At 41.3% G+C, this 18,139-nt stretch overlaps 1 protein-coding gene and 1 long non-coding RNA gene across 2 annotated transcripts; both read right to left on the reverse strand.

Annotated features, from left to right (window-relative positions):
• Positions 1-2,271: 2,271 nt before the first annotated feature.
• Positions 2,272-5,130, reverse strand: LOC308311954 (SEC23-interacting protein-like; the record flags this gene model as incomplete). Its single annotated transcript, XM_080758771.1, has 1 exon — positions 2,272-5,130. One exon carries the CDS (start codon positions 5,128-5,130, stop codon positions 2,272-2,274), a length of 2,859 nt encoding a protein of 952 aa, XP_080614897.1.
• Positions 5,131-10,883: 5,753 nt separating this feature from the next.
• LOC308312617 lies at positions 10,884-13,576 on the reverse strand. Its single transcript, XR_013963785.1, has 3 exons — positions 13,508-13,576; positions 12,612-12,808; positions 10,884-12,270 (listed from the first exon to the last, which is right to left on the reverse strand). It is a non-coding gene; the product is annotated as an uncharacterized lncRNA (long non-coding RNA).
• Between the last annotated feature and the right edge of the window lie 4,563 nt (positions 13,577-18,139).

Raw genomic sequence — 18,139 nt, forward strand, 5'->3', positions numbered from 1 at the left:
TTTTATAGTTATGACTACGCCACCTTGAGACAGTTCAAGGAATTACATGAATAGATATATAAAAGGACTTAACAAAGTTCCAAAACACAGGAATTTATTAACTTTTAAGAACAGTATGGAAATATTTATTAGACCAATGTCCAATTTCATATAATGCAGTAAAATGCGAACAATATCTTAAAAAAACTAAGAACAAAACTAAACACACGCACTGAACCACACAGCATGCAGGGAAAAACAACAAGAGGAAATGGCTCCATTAAATAAAACCAAACACTAAAAATCAGTCTAAACAAACAAAACAAAACATTTAGTACACTATAAAGTTAAACAAATAAATCATTGCAACAACAATTTGATATGATGTATACCTATTTGAGTCTGTGTTCATTCACATCAGCCCCTCTGGCACATGAAACTCACAAATGATAGCCTCTACAGCTTAGGTCTTGCCCAGCGTGAAGGAAAGTAGGCTTTCTAATTACACAAACCGCCTTTGTATTGGTGAGTATGCAAAACCTTTTCTTATATTTCCGCTACAGAGGAGAGGCTAGTCTGCATTTCACGCGAGGGCTAGAAGCAAAGAGTGCAACGGCAGCAAAGGCTATGATGGACCAGAGATATACTATTCCACTATCTCAGAGGCAAATATTGTAGGCTACTTACTCCACTAAAAGTTTGCTGGCACCATGGGGGGTCAGAACAACAAATGGAATGAATTCTGTACTGGCCATATATGGAGCGTGCCTTGAGTGTACAGGGTTTGATGAGAGCCCAGGTAGGGCCGGGCCTTAATTTTCGGGGCTGTTGAGAACTGTTTTTGCGGGCTGCCGGGCGCACTAATAACTTTGGGGCGGGCCCGTCTAGAGTTTGAATGGACAGGTATCAGTCAAAAGGGAGACATCGAAGAGGAAGGACGGGTGGGGAAGGATCAACATATAGAATGTCAGAAAAGGTCAGCTCCATATATGGAGATCTTCATAGTAAAACATACATAACCACTTCAGCACTATATGCTTATAACTTAGGCTATTTGAAAATAGCCGATCTACAGGCTCGCAGCATCTGCTATTTTCAAAGCATTTAACTTTGACTTTGACAAGTACTTTAACTTTCAGTATTTGAGTGATTTTTTAATACCAGACTTTTATTTGTAACAACAGTATTTCAACATTGTGTACTGTATTGGTACGTCTAAGTACGAAAGCTGTAGCCATGAGTTTTGTGTTTGAATCTCTTTCTTTCTCTATCTCTCTGTCTCTCTTGCTCTCAGACAGACAGACAGACAGACAGACGGTTCCTCATTTTATAGTAGATGATTGAGCCCTAATCTATCCCACCTCACCCACTACTGAAGATATCACTGTTTAACGCACTGCATGCTGGATTAGATTTAGTATGTGCACACTGAAATGACAACAAAGTTGTCTCTAATGCTAATGTCTAATGTTGTAATCCCAATCCCATGGGGGAGTGAGGGGGAGGCAATCACTTAATGTTCTGTGTTTGGTCTTGGTGAGAGCAGGAGTGGACCTGGTGAGGTGTAGGAGGTGCCCGGCCAGGAGTCAACCCACATAACCTATAGTCCCTCTCCACACGCCGCCACGCCGGATGGTTCTACCTCCCAATTCAGTATTTAAGGCCGACGTCATTTTGTAGTGCTACGTTACGTCCAGGTCCAAGTGGCACCAGCTCCCGTCCGCATCCCATTGTAAATAGATTATCTAAACGCATGAATGTTTTTACAATGACGTTATTTTTCAGCAGGGATTGAGGGTTAAAGTGGGTCTATAATGCTTCCAACTCGAGTAGAATTATTAATGTTTTGTACAAGTGTCCATGATAATAAAAATATTTTATGTGGAGACAATTAAAACTATTATTATCATTATTATTGAAGGTGGCAACAGTCCATTGGCTCGGTAAAATATTTCGGGGGCATATTTAGAATGCGTGCATATGTTGAATCTGTTTGCATTATTGAGGATTTAGTTGACACAATAAAATAAAATGGCGATGTTTTTATTGTTCTTGGTTCGTGTGGGGTGAAAAAAAAAGTCACATGTAAAGAAAAATCTGCAACGGAGGCAAAAGTTACAGAGAGATAAACTGTTAAATAAAATCTAGGACTGCATTAGACCAATTATATTAATTAGAGCTAACTTATTGAAGAAGCCATTTCGAACTTCAGCTGTTTTGGGCGCTTGGGGTTACGAAAAAGAAGATTTTGGCACAACATTTGGTAACATTTTCAGTCTGGTTTATTGTACATCATTGCATTAATGTACTAATCCCCATGGATTCATAGACCTTTTTGAGAATGAACAGTGCTGTGTCTTCGGATTCCCAGTAGCACTGATGACTCTGAAGGGAAAAAACGTACTCGTTGAAACTCTCAATAGGCTTCTCCTGCAGGACGTAGTCAATGCGGCGCCCACCGTTCAGCATACCTACCTTCACCTGGGGTTCCACTTCTTGGTGGTGTGGCTCAGGACTGTCCGAAACGCTTCGTTCTTCGTGTGCCGGCACCTGCTTCTCCTCCACCTCTTTGATCTGATCTGCCACCATGGCCAACTCCACCTGGAGCTGGGTGGAGGAGGTGTGAAAACGAGCAAACTCGTTGAGCGTCTGCCAGGCACTTTTCAGGGAGCTGATGAAGCCGGATTTCAAGTCTGAGCCCATTTTAGAGAGACTATCTTTCAGTTCCAGATGCATCCTTTTTCTCCCTTTGTGATGTGGGATCAAAACCGGCTCCAGGTCCAAGTGGGGAACGATCATGGGTTCAATCCTGTATGCGACCGAGTCCAGGGGGTGATAAATGTTAAAGAAACCCTTGCAGGTAGGCAACTGGTATGTCTCCTCGATCTTCTCCAGACCCCGGACTGTCAGGAACATGGCAATTGGAGAGCCCAGGGCAAAGAAATTCACCGGCTCAAAGTCCAAGGCTTTGTAGATCACTGACACATGTCCAGTGCCCACTTCAAAGTGATTGTAATCGACATAGATGTTTCTTCCCACACATAGCTTTGTGATGGTGTGATCGGGCAGAGGTTCAGGTACTGCCTGTGGTGCTACCACCCCTTGGTTGAGGTCCTTCACCCCCATTTTCTCATCCGCCTGGCGAGTGGCCTGCTTATTCAATGTGTCTTTGACAAATTTAGCAACCCTTTTCCTGGGTCCCAGTGGGATTCCCATCTCTTTTAGGTCCTCAATTGTGCACATGAGCAAAGATTCAACGTCAATCTTCTCCTCTTCAAAGGTGCTCTTGTACTCAGATAGGCCCAGATGTTGCAGGACAGCAGATAGATCCTCAAACACATCTCCTTCATCTTTATGTGCGACAGCATTGTTTGCCTGAGCCTCTTGTTCCGTGTTTACCTCAGGAACTTCATTATTAGTTGGCATGGTTGTCATGACCTGTGCAAGGTTACCATTCTTCTGATTTGACAGCAAGTCAAAAAGTATCAGGGAACCTAGGCCATGTCCAACCACTGACACAGCTCCTGTGTAGTCCGGGTTTCTCTTCATGAACAGGGCATGCAGTCTGTTAATCCCCTGGGTAACCGTGTCAACGATGGTCTGGCAGTACGTGGGGCTGTTATAGATAAGCACGTCCAGCAGCGTCTTGTTGGTAAAGTGTCGTAAACGTCCAGCACTGGGCAAGGTGATCTTCCTTATCTTCTCATCCACGCCCGTGGCATCTCCATGTAGAGCTGTGTGCCACTGGACTGGGAGGACCTCCACCCTTCTGATGACATGCTCATCCTGGGATGTCTTAAAGTGACTTTGCATTAGCATCAGTGACACTGTACGAAAATCGTCCACACAATTCACCATGCTCCGACATCTCAGGTCACACACAGGACCAATTCCATGCACCATGAACACTAGGTGATCCACCTTAGGTAGCTCTCCGTCAGGCACTTCATCGTGGTCATCATCAATGCCCCTCTTCATCACCCTGGTCCTGGTCTGACCATCTTGAGCTGTACCCCGCTCGTCTGGCATGGCAGAGGACTGGAACTGGACTATCACATTTGGACTGTGCATGACAATGGTTTCGCCCGATGGAAATTCTAGCCTGCGTTGCCACTGGTTTGTGGACACAGTTTTCTTGTATTCTCCCTCCAGCTTGTCACTGAACTCCTCTGAATAGGGAATGAAGTGGCTGTCGGAGTCTTCCTTGTAGAACCAGGTGCAGCGTCGGATCTCCGTGGGTTCTTCCTCCCAATACGCGGCGGTTCGCGTGCGGTTGCACAGCTGCACGTCATAGCGGCCTCCATCTGTGCACACGATAACATTCTCTGGGTCCGGTTGAATGGAATTATAGGTCTCCTCCAGCTGAATGGAGTCGATGATACTGAAAGGAAGCCAGACACTCTGTGATTCCACTTGTTCGCAGTGGAACCAGTGAGGCTGAACGGGCTCATAGACATCGCTGTTGTGTAGCATAACAGGATTGGCAAGCGCCAAATCTGTGGTAGGTGCAGGACAGGGTGTCAGAATATGTGTGGGAGGGAGCTTTGTGAATGCAGGGCCTGCCGTTTGGAACGTCTCTTGTGCCAGTAGGCCCAGAGAATAGGGGGCTTGCTGCAGTGGTGGTTGAGGTGACAGCTGCAGTACTGGAGCTGAAATGTAAGGGCTGGCTCTGCTGCTGATGGGAGTGTGGCGGTATGGGTTAAAACCCAGCTGGGAGCCCTGTGGAGTGGTTTGGTAAACTGTACTACTGAATGCAGGAGCAGAGTTAGTCTCTGGTGGTGGAACAATGCTAAGGGCACTATTGGGGACAGAAGTGGGACCCGTCGTTTCCGTAAGAGCAACTAGATGTGACCGTGGCGGGCATGGCTGATGACCTATCGCTGCGAATGGGTCATGGCCGCTACTGGTTTCGGTACTGAAGAAGTAGCTGAATGTGGAGGGAGCCGACAGGTTGGCAGAGGTCTGCCCAGGGAAGCTATCCGCTTCTTTCACCTCAGCTGAATCGTCCGGTAACAACACATCATCGGGACCAGTGGCCCGGCCGACCGGTATGAATGGCAGATTCAAGTGAAACTCTGGAGCCGTGCTAAACAGTAGATTTGCACTGGAGTTGGGCAGAATCGGCACATTATAATTCTTTCCGTCAGCCATTTTCACCCGAGACATATGATAAACCAACTAGCACAGTAACTGGATCTTTGTTCTTGCATGGACAGATTGTCTGGCCCACCACAGTGTTGTCCAGCAACAAAAGTACATAACTAGTGAGTGATATCAGTCTGAGATCCGACCCAGGAACAGTATGGTAATAGTGGTTAAAGGGTTCGTCTTCCGTTCACTGATCAAATGGATCATTTGTCCATGATTAAGGCTCATAAAGGCTGAATGGTTGCACCTGCCAGAGATGTTTTAACCAGCTTTGATGCTCACGTCATCAGTTACATAAGACATATCCAAATGTATTGAGTTCCATATCAGTCTTTTCCAAATATGGACGTCTGTGATGTTGCACAAAACCACTAAAGTCACAACCACTAGGGACTTTTTGCTTTACTCTATACTCTCATCCTATCATATATTAAAATTGCCTGTGTGGGTAGACTTTGGGTGGATGATGAGTGTCACAAACGTAACACGTTATAACAGACAACTACATTTTCAGGCTGAAAAGCGGCCTGAACATCTAATCACATAGAAAGTATGTGGGACGTAAGGAGGGGCCCGGACAGGAGACAATCCACAGAGCCTAGTCCCTCCATGTGCCAGAAGTGTACCTCCCAGCCCTGGCAGAGTAGTTCCAAGGGATTGTGTGCCCCTGGTTTTTCCCTAGTGGGACTGATTGAGGGTAGCTACTGGGACGTAAGTCGGGACTTGATCACTCCCGGCTGGGTCGCCTGAGTGAGGGGTATGATGTTGAGAGACCCGAAACCCCGTTGACCTCAGGATACATCACTGAGGATACGTCCCAGGTGCGTATCGTATCCATGCTATGTTTTTTAGTTGTGAAAGTATGGTAAGTCTATCTCATTAGATTAAGGAGATTTTAGTTTTTAACTAATTGCACAAAATAATTGGAATCATGCACATCTCGGACTCCACATGGGAACGGCTTGGCATTGATGTGGACAGTAACGTACGTCATCTACATCTACAGTGTACACACTGTGATACTGTAGTTTCTACAGTATGACGTCTGTCGCCTATGACATAATTATGTATCTATGATGTATGACTCGATGCGAGCCCCATTGATGTGACGACATCCATAATAACAATAACAACACTCTCAGTCTTTTCTGCATTGAGCTGCATTAGCAATCCATTACTTAGTCATGTACTGTAGGCCTTAAAGTCAGTCAGTCAAGTGTGTGTGTGTGTGTGTGTGTGTGTGTGTGTGTGTGTGTGTGTGTGTGGGGGGGGCGTATATTGTACAAATGTTCTGTTTGTATAATGAGGCTGTTCACCTGCTCCTGACAGCAGAGGTTCCGGTGCAGAGCTTGTAGACAACCCTCCCCTGGCCTATTCCATGGGTTGGACCCACCCACCTCACGTGCTGTCACTCCCTCCCAATCAGTAACCACACCTGCTCTCACTCACTCCTCAATCTGACAATCAGCGGCCTGGTATATAATGCTGCCTGTTCCCTCCTCAGTCCATGTTTTGGAAGCAGCAGCAGCAGTAGCAACCAGCTGAGAGCCCTCTGCTCTGGAGTCTCAGCAGGCCACAGTTATGTGTCACTGAAGTGAGTAGTTAAATTCATGAATGCATATGTTGTACTTTATTGGGTTTGTGATGGAGATAATGACTATTATAGCTACTCGCTTGCCTTGAAGCTTATAGTATAGATGTGTTTGTAGCTACTTGCTTGCCTTGAGGCTCATAGTATATGTTTGTGTAATGCAAATGCACATGTGCTTGGCCTTTTGTGAACTTCAGGGAAATGCAATGATCACAAACCTTCTTAGAGAATATTCACTTGGGTGTATTGTTTAAATGTTGTTGGATTGTATAATAATTGTGTTTCTATCTATCCCTACCTAACACCTACATTAAGCTGAGTCGCTCAGTACGGGGGCTATGGCGGGGCTATAGTTGTGTGTTGTGGCGTAAATGTATTACATTTGGGTATTACAGGCGCGCATATTCATGGCGCAGCAGTGTTGCTGTTGTCATGTAATATAGACATATAGACAACAGATCTTTAATTTATTAAGCTGTCAGTTACTTAGGTGTAGGACTGTAGGTCATTCCAAGTGGTTGGGGCACTAAAACAAACGTCTGTTGTTTTTTGGGACGGTCTTGGCCAAATGTCAGGGCCGAATTATTTTGTCTGTCTGTCTGAGTAGCCTCTGCTTCATTTTGATGTAGCATATCAGATATCTCACCAGAGGGCGGCATTGGCCCTTTTAACGTTGACCACAGCATAAAGGACATCATCCTGTCTCTGGGGCTGTGGTGGTACCTTACTCTAAGGGTGGTACTGGTTGGACAGTATAGAATACATGGGGCACTTCCTGGTTCTCAGAGCGAGTGACGTGGATGCTGGAGTAGTGAACACCACCCAGGTGTTCCGTTGGTTCCCTCTGATCTGTAGAGGCAGAGCTGCTACTGCCCATAGGTGAGATGTTCTCATAGTCCGGGCCAGAGTTGAACTGCAGGGAGAGAGATTGAATATCAAGCATTATTTTGTTTTACTTTCCTCAATTTATTCAACTCCTATAGCGTACCTGGACTGTTGGTCCCCCATCATCAGATGGCAGCTTGGAGGCCCTTTTTCTCCTGTGGATGAGACATTCTACTTCAAACACAAGTTTGTAATTGAACAAATGTATTTAGAAAGTGTAAAGTATGAACAAAACAATTAATTACCTGATCCACAGGAAGATGAAGACAGATATGACAGCCAGGAGAGCAGCTACGGTGATTCAGCTATTGATGCCCTTGTCCCTAGAAATGTGCTCAAATTAGAACAATAACGGTAATAAAAGAGAGTTGGACTTATACAGAACAGTATATGGATTTATTTACTTTTGGAAAAGAGCAGATAAAAAAGGTCATCCAACATATTTGTGGACATAAATCTATCTCTTGAAGAATATTTGATTGGCTAAAGATCACTGTCACGCAAAAATTATATTCCAATAGAATATTAATTAATAGGAGCTGGAGTTGGACGTTATATCTAGTATAATAGGCATATTGGTTTTGAATTAGTGAAGATGACTTTTTTTTTCATCAACTTCATACAGTATAGAAATTACCATACAGCTGATGTATGTAATGAATGAATGAGTAATTGTTACCTGCTGCCTACAACCTCCAAATGGAAGGTGGAATTCCTACCACCTATTGTGTTTTGGACAAAGCAATAATAATATCCTCTGTGGTCCGGTTGTAAAACTTGACCCAATGAAGGGTGTGCGCACTGCTCACACTGGCTTCATGATGCTGTGAAAGGAAACTTTGCATAAGTCTAACCATGTGACATCTAGACAAATCATAGTCATTCCTAGAACATATTGCTAATTTAGTCATCAAAATAATACAGTAATGCAATAAATAGGTATATAATGATATATAATTCAAACTACTCCCATTGAGGTTCTTCAGGTGAAGAGACCCGGGTTAAAAATGGACCACACTACTATTTCCTCTTCAGAAGGTTTCAGTGATAGTGATCGAACAACTCGGATAAGTCTCCATTTTTAACAGTTTATCATTGTCCATTACAACGGTCATTATTTGTAGATTATGCATTGTATGACATTGTTATCTGAAATATAGAAAATAAAAATCTGTCTTAACTTGTAATAGATAAATGTACAATACCTGGTACAGTCAACAGGAAGAGCACAAGTCCACGTGTTGCTGTTGGTTAACCTCTTCAGATGCTTCAGAGGTTAACTGACTGGCCGGTGAATAATGTACATAAGAGGAAATATTTTAATATTTTCAAGATAGTTTATCAAGATAATGATCTTTAAATTACCCTTGTCAGGTACATAGTCTTAGCTCAGTATTTGAAAGTCCAAAAGTTTTTTTTTAAAGAGTAGCTAGTAACTAAAGTATAGGTTGATACAATTATAGAAAAGAAGCTGTTTAAACTTGGACCTCTTCCTTCCAGTCACACATGCATAGCAAGCAGGCTTTCCTCTCACTGTATAGACTACGTTTCTTTTCCCTTTTTACCTCTATGACGAGTTCCTGCATGTTTTGACTATATAGTTGTGTATATTCGTACGTCTCTTAATTTATTTGATGAATTGAAAATGGTGGGCCCTATTGTAGACAAGTGTAATGCTTTATGGTGTCGTCCACTCACAGTTAACAGTTGTTGTATTATTGAGTTGTACTTGAAATGTACCGTAATTCTGCAAACTGTTAATAAATCAATCAAGTTTCTGGATAAATCTAAAGAAATATTAAAATATAAAGAAATATTAAAAAGAGAGAGAGAGAGAGCACGCTAGAGGTATTATATCAGGTATTATATCTGTCATGCAAACCGATGTTTAAGGGTGTTTATTGAGAGTTTGGAGATCATTAGCAAGAGTTTAAACCTTTCAACAGCAAACATTTGTTTGAAAACAGTGTCCACTCAATTATGAGCCTGGCACAAACTGTTGATGAGTATTTTAGGAACAGTAGCCTACAGTCCTTAGACATTATTTGTCTTTGTAGTAAAAGTATTTAGAGAGAGAGAGATACACTTATGCCCAAGCCCTGAAAACAACCACTCCCAGCCCCACACTTGGAAGAATCACACCTTATGAGCACAACATGCATAATGAGTTCATCAACTTGCTCAGTGAGCTTTACAGTTTACACCAACTGGTTCCAGTCCAAAACTACTAGTGGAATATAATTCCAAAACGGATTACAAACTTTATAGACTCAGTGAACACAGTTGAGAAATTCCCCCATAGGCAGACCTGTATTAACCTGACGCTGCCAGATCCAAGAAGCTTGCTACACAAGTTTGTTTTGGTTACCCAATACCGCCCCCATCTGGCAGAGTCAGGTTAGACCTGTATAGGCTCCCAAGAGAAGACAGGCTATGCACACAAAACGAGGTAGAGACTGAGCTACACTTCCTAACCGTCTGTCCACTGTGCCATCAGAGACATGTACAGTACTTCCCACGGATTACATTCACCCCAAGGAGAGTTTGAAAACCACCAAATGTTTATAACGTGTTAAACATTTGAAATACTGCTGACAACTTTCAAAAGTATAAAGCGTATAACCTATATGGATGTATAACTATCTCTGACAGAAAATGCACAATGTTTTATAGTCTCACAAGGTAGTATTACTCAAAGTGTTAATATAACACAGCTCTGTTTACACGTTTATTGTATTGTTTTAACTTTATTGTTTTGTTCCACTTTTGCTTAAAACCTTTTGGTTTAACCACTTTAACTCTAGTATAGGCTACTGTACAACGCTTGTACTGTATACCTGTATGCAGTTCTCAACCTTTTCTTACTGTATAAGGCCCATTGTTTGTTCTGTATTTGAGCCACGGACCATGATGAAATTTAGACCCAAAACTTAGAATATGTTATCGTTGAATAAGATTTAGTCCACAATTCCATATGCTAGTATTGATGTGGTAACATAGATAGGAGATATCGGGCAAACGTTGATCAAAATAACAATTCTTCTACATTCTCTATTCTCATTTTACACTCTCAAGACAAGAGTTAAATATCCGGAGGTCCATTTGATGACCCACGCTCCATCAACCACTGGTTGAGAACCACTGCTGTACTACAAATACTGTATACACTCTTCTTGATTCTTGATTCATGCTTGGTCTAATGCCATATGTAAAAATGAAATAATAGTAGGCCTAGTAGTAATATTTATTCAGTACACAAATTCACAGAAATACACACAAGTCACTGATTCTGTGCTTTTATTCTCAAGGAAGATGCAGCAGTTATTCTTCTACTTCCTTATTATTACAGGATAGAGACGCGTAGCTCTGCAATACAAAGATAAGAGATAAATAACTAAAAATACAGATGGATTAAAATAAAAAAGACATAATGGCCCTATCTTGCGCCACCCCTTACCCCCTTATCCCTAAACTTATTTGCCATTTTTTTACTCTTTTGAAAATCATTTTAAAATAGTTCAACTAGGCACGTTGTGAGCCTGTAGATCTTGTAGGTTTACAATGTGGAAGAAGATACACTGTAACTTATAGTACCATTGTTGATAAAGTCACTGAACATTAGAAGACAAGTATACTATTGTGAAATGCGTACATATACCACTTGTGTAATGCACTTTTAATAACCTTTTAGTTTTTAATACAAATGTTAGGAAATTAATTATTAGATATTTAGCGTGTGCCTATATGTTTTGTTTAAGTTTAAAGGGATAGTTCAGTTTTTTTTTTAACTTAAGCTGTATGAATACTTGCCATTATTAATTGATTGCCCCGAGTCCCGTGGTGGGAGTTCTGCTCTGGTGTTGGAGAAATATTAAGTAATACCTGATGATCATGTTTTAGGATGGGGGGAAACAATCGTGGCACTCCATCTTTACATTTCAGCATTTCCAACACAGCCAAGGTTCAAGGTTCTTTATTATTTGTCTCCCGAGGAAGAAATTTGTCTTAGACAAAGGGCCCGCATGCAAGCGTAGCCCTTATGTCTATGTCGCCGCAGTGCAGCGCCAAATACATCTTTCTTACATCATAGAAAAATAAAACGTAGAGGGTGGGGGGCGGGGGGGGTAAGAAGACATCACATCACATTTCAAGTAGGATGATAATACTCGGCTGTGCAGGCACAAAAAAATCTCTCTTCCTACGCAAGCCATCGAAGGGATGAGCTGCGCGGGGGGGGAGGAAAAAGCCACTCATCTCACCGATCATAAACGTCCACGGACATGTTAGGTGCGTGCGTGTTTGTCATTGTGGCCTTGACAGTAAATCTACCATCTGTGTGGGTGATGGCATGCGCAGCCTTACGTCTGACAAACATGCTCTCGTGGTTGTAGTACATCTCGCGGTAAAGATACTTATCGCAAACTTTGGACTTTGGAAAGAATCCCGCCGCAAACCAGTTGGAGTGAAAGATGAAGTTGAAGGGCACGGAGAACATGAAGGCCAATTTCCTGTCCACACGGTTGGTCTTGGTATCAACGAGGTCGTAGGTGATGACGCCGACGGCACCCCTGGTGGCATACGGTGTCTTGCGGAACTCCAACTGCACCTCGTGGTTGGGTTCGATGTAATGTTGCATAGCTACGGCTGAGCCACTGTACATGTACATCCTTAAAAGTAGGAAGGGAAAAAAATGTTTAGCGTAACTGATTAAAATAAATCATAGAGAACTGTGACGGACATTGTGCATTTGTTTGATTTAACTGTATGTAATGTATGTGTTTTTTCTTTTTTTCGTTATTCTTTTTTTAATTTGTTCTGTATTTATGAACATTGCCTGATGTTTCTTCAAATATTGTCTTTGTATTTGTGCTGCCATGGGGATGTGGGGGGGAAATATATGTAAATTATTACTGAAATTGAATTGAAATTACTTTGTTGTAATGAAAAATCAATAAACATATGTTTAAAAAAACCAAAAAGTATTATGAAAAAGTTAAAAGTAGCCTACCCGGGGTTCTGGAGTTTATGGGAAGTACAATGGTTCCTCAACACGATGTTGCACTGGCGATGAGTGAGCCTGGAAACGTGAGCCTTGAGACGTCTAAAAGACTTGCGTACAAAAGCGTCACTCATGGAGCTCAAACATAATATAAGCATAAACGTTAATATCTTCGTCTTCGACATGATGAGTGGAAGGGTAATAGCCTGGGAAGGGAAGAGAGAGAGAGAGTGCAAAGACGATGTTATTTAATGTCTTCTACATCCTGACACTTTTCTGAAAAAGCCATGTTTCTATGTCAGACCTACAAGCTCGTAGGGAGCTCGTAGATCTGCTATTTTTCAATAGCTAAAGCATAACATAATGCTAACACCAAAAGGGGTTCCCGCGAAAATGGATTAAGGATCATGACATTGACTTCTTCTCACCCAGGGATTGATTGCCCAGTACAGAGTCATAACCTGATGCATTTATTCTTCACGCATAAAATGTAAATACATTTTTTTTAAGAGAGAATGTTGCCCTCTGCAGTCAAGTTCCTAAATATTCATTTAGACTTCAAGAAGAAAAGAAGCATGCACTTGTTCTGAACTAATGGAATGTTACTCTAAAACATCATCAAAAGGCAAACTCCTCATTTGCAATTGAGGCTTCATTGGGGAACTGGTTTATTTAGTCAGTTCAAATAAATAGTATTAAAGTAAGTAAATAACACCACAACACAACCTCAGCATCCTTTCTCAGACCCCACATTTTTGGTCTCGATGTACATATACGGTATATACATTGTTAATAATGTGAACATGTACCTGAACTATAAGAACTATTGGTATAAGATTAATATACTGTATAACCATGCTGCTACCAATTCTGGGTTTACATGAAAGAAACAATAATGTTCTTACCTGGAATCAAAACGTATAGCGTCTGTCGAGTTCTTTGAGAGCTTCTTATTATTTGAAACAATTGACAAGCAATTTATAGCATCATGGGGCAGGGCCTTTTCCTAATAGGCCCCTCCTTTTAAAAACTGCAAATAGCGGTTGTCCGATTCTTGCATAATGATGACATGGCCATGGCCATATTACGTATCAGTTCTACATTGAGATGAGAAGTTGAACCAACCCGGATGTGCCATACTTTTCTTCAATTAAACAAATACAAAACTGAAGTAATAGTTGTTGGTGCCACAATTGGAAGACAGATTAAAAGTCAGCACCCAACTCCAATCGGCAATGCAACCCATTAAGGCCCACCTGAGGCCGATTCTGCAAATGGCTTCTAAATTCCAACAGTTTTCTGCAAGTGTTTGCTATATAGTGTATCAGTGGTGCTCAAACCTTTTCATGTCAAGGACCCCCAAACATGTATGTATTTGGCTGCAAACCCCAAGAAGCAAAGATTTAAGAGTTAAAAATGTTCAGTTAAAAAAGATCCACAATATATTCAAAAAATTGCAAAGAATATGATTTTCAAAATAGCAGATTTACGAGCTCGTATCCTTGCTTGCTTTTTTTTTTTTTTTTTTAATCATGAAAAGTAACAGTTTCTAGCTCTATCTCTCGCTCATCACATTTCTCACCCATCGTACTGAGAACACTTGAGTTGCAGGCCATTTCCTTTGCGTGAGCTGTATGGTAGGCCTATGGCCTAAGATTTAGACTCGTAGAGGTATTTTTCGATTCTGAGTGATCATTACTATGATGGTGTTTACATTTTTGGCTCGCGGACCTATAATCGCTCTTAACATGTACATACGCACAATCTAAGGTGCTTACGTTGCTGCCCCACATCTCAGCTTGGCCTACGCCCTGCGTTTAAAAGTCACGGTGCGTTGTTTTCAATACAAAAGGTGTTTTGATCCACTCTGATCTGGCATCCATCTTGGATTTCACTCCATTGTAAATGCGCAATGATGAACAGTTAACAAAGAGAGAAGTATATGACTAATCTGTCTGATAAAGACTAAAGATTACCCCCAAAAAAGAGAGAAGAATGACTTGGATACAGAAGTGGTCCATTTTTATCTTCAACTTCATATTGACATCTGTTGTCCAGATCATATCTCACACCAAGGCATGGCTGCATGAATCATTCAGGTCATACCAGGCCAGCCAGGCCACCCTACCCACACGCGTGTACATTTTTGGATTACAAGACAGCCAGCCCTGGCAGCCAAATACCGCTTGTAGGCCCTGAGAAAGCCAGTATTCTGTCCCAGCGTATCCTCTGTTGATTGTGTCGGAAATTGAAAAATAATGGACAGGTCTACCATTAGGAGCTATAGCCCCACCGACTATATGGGGAGGGCGTGGTCATTCAAGAAACATACAACCTGGGTGATCTAATGTATGCTATCCAAATTGTATGTTTATTCGCAACACAGTACAGTACAGTACAGTACAGTACAGTACAGTACAGTACAGTACATGAATGATACATTCTCTGGCTGATTTTAGTTTCTATACCCTTCCAATTAAGGACCCCTGAGACCCCAACTTTAAAAGCCAATGGTGTAGTGCTTTAAGTACCGGACCGCATCTCCAGATATGATCTACTGGACCTCGGATGTAAACATGATGTTGAAATGTATCGTAGTCATAGTTCTCTCTTTTTGTATCTTTTTGCCATCAGTTTCCTCCTTTAGAGTGAGAGAAAAACAAGTAGTGTCGAAATATGTTTTGTATCTGTTTGTAAAACATGGGGGTCTGGTACTAGATTATCATGCTGGGGCCCTTTACTTTAGATTTGAATCGTATGATAGACTGCCGGTTATATGATTTCGCTACTTTATTATTATTTTTGTAACACATAGGCTATAATTTAAATTTCCAGATTGAATGCCTGATAGCCTCTCACTTGGCCCCATTTTCTACAGTGCCACCCTGATCTTTGGGACCTATAGGCTTGGTTCCAGAATGCCCATTCAGTGTTTTCTTATGAAGGCTTGCAAGTTAAAGTTAAAGTCTGCTAAATGCCTGAATTGCATTTTCAGTCATATTACCATTGTACATGGCATTTAGGGTATTTTCCAGTATATGATATTTTATTGTAAGGCAAGGCAAGGGAAGGCAGTTTTATTTGTATCTAGCACATTTCAACAACAAAGCAATTCAATGAATGTGCTTTAAACAGAACATCACACGCAATCAAATGACCTTGAGAGATCTGGACGGTTCATGATATCGTACAAGATCAGAAATGTATGATCAAGTCCCGACTTACGTCCCTGTAGCTACCCTCGATCAGTCCCATTAGGTAAAAACCAGGGCCACACAATCCGTTCCTCCTGAACTACTCTGCCGGGACAACTACACTATAGGTCTGAGTCCATGATAGTCCGGCAGCCGGGGGTGTGGAGTGGGACATTTGGTATAGTTTTTTTATTGGCCTAAAATATTGTCTAATACGTATACATTCATGAATCCACTTTCTCACCGGCTGTCGGTATTGAGCAGTTTGTTTTATATAGGGTTTATATGTGACCATACCATTAAAAATGTCATTATGCTTTATCCATTCCAAGCATTAGTTTTGCACAAAGAGCACTCCTTGGGCTATCTTCAGATGAAGAGCACCTGACTTAATATGTAACAGTCTGCTAGTTCCTCTTCAGAAGGTTTCAGTGATCTAACAATAAACCACTCTGACCTCATTTTCTTTTTCTTCTTTTTTTCCGCAATTCAAATGTTTATTTATTTTTCAAAGTGCTACAAAATATAAGTTTGGCACAGCCTAACAACATTGCAAGCCTGTCCAAGTCAATGTTTGTGCATTCATTTAAGGTTCATATAAAACTCAAATCTGTCCCATGTCCCTTTCATTTACTTTCTCCATTCACTCTGCCCACCATATTCATATGATGTGATTTGAACAGTTTATCACCATTACAAAGGTCATTATTTGTAGACGGTCACTATATGCACTGTATGACATTTGTTACCTGACATGTTGAATGTTGTTTTTTAGAGTAAAAAAGAAGAGAGTGAGAGTAAAGTTACAGAGTATGCTATTATGGGTTGATATACTTGCTACCATAGAGGTTGATACAAGACAGAAGCTGTTTAAACTGGGTCCAATTCCTTCCAGTCACATCATGCATAGCAAGCAGGCTGCCGGTAAATCACCATTTATGTTCAAAAGCAGAAGTTTCTGGATAATCTAAAGAAATATGAGAGAGAGAGAGAGAGAGAGAGAGAGAGAGAGAATATTATATCTGTCATACAAACACCAACACATAAAATAGTAGTGTTGATGTTGCCATGTCTCACGACCCCCGCCCCCCACGCCCCCAATACAAATTGGCTGCTACAATAACCTTAATAATTGAGAAGATACATCATCTGAAACCAGATATAATCATTAAGGTTGTACTATGTGTATTCTATGTAAACTCTTATTTTTATAATCTGGGGACCCCCTGAAATAATTTTGCAAAAGCATGGGTTCTCAACCTTTTCAGGCCGTGACCTTTTACAGTCTATGGCTGTGACCCCCCAAAAGAACCCTGTTTGAACTGGGGACCGCCACCCTGATTAGCACTTAGAACTAGGGGTTTAGGCATTACATTTTGTTTGACTCTGTTCCACAGATAAATATTGTGAAAATAGCAGATCTACAAGCTCACAACGTCTTGCAATGCGAGGCGTTGTGAGCTTTTAGAGCGGCTATTTTCACAATTGTGTTACTTATGTAATTTTACAATTTGGCCAACGTTTGACCAGTTTGTATATAGTAAAGTTTTGGTAGGTATTTTGTAAAGTGTATAAAATGTATTTAAATCGCACCGCTACTCATTGTGTGCTTGTAGTTCGGCTTGTAGATAGTTTTAATAAAAACCTATACAAACTAACTAGTAACTAAAGTTTTCAAATAAATGTAGTGGAGTAAAAGTACAATATATGGATCCGAGATGTAGTGGAGTACTAAATTACAGTAAATGTACATAGTTATTTTTCCACCACTGCATAAGAGACATAAGAGTGTTAAGTCTGTATTTTGTAGAGATAAGACTCACTTTTGAGGAGGGATCTTATATGGAGCAAACCCGTTGGATCAGTTAATTGATAACCTTATAGCAAAAATAAATAAATACGATGTGGAATTCTGGATGTCTCCTGTAGGTCTTGTGACAAAGCTCATGAGAGAAACAAGAAGAAGTGTTTGACTTTGAGGAAGAAAATATGTAACAATTGTGAACAATATCACTGCTACAAAATTGAAGACAAAAATGGAACACAGTGAGCATGGGCAATACGTGCACACTGCAGTGCATACTCTTCTTGAGCATGATAGTGACACAGTGAGGACATTATTGGTATTACAGCAGTAGAGGCAAACACTGAAACTGAAACTGAACTAAGTTCAGCATTTCCATCGACCTGAATATTGCTGTTAAGAAATGTGTCCAGGTTCTAAAAGTGGGGTCCTTGAGCTGGTTCTAGGGGGTCCCCAAATGATAGATAGTTTGTAACTAAATGGACAGGTCTTTAAGTCAGAGACAGAGAGTGCGCAAAAGGATCCAAATGGATTTTCCA

Source organism: Protomyctophum bolini (assembly GCF_963924005.1).
Source record: "Protomyctophum bolini genome assembly, chromosome: 3".
Classification (NCBI taxonomy): domain Eukaryota; kingdom Metazoa; phylum Chordata; class Actinopteri; order Myctophiformes; family Myctophidae; genus Protomyctophum; species Protomyctophum bolini.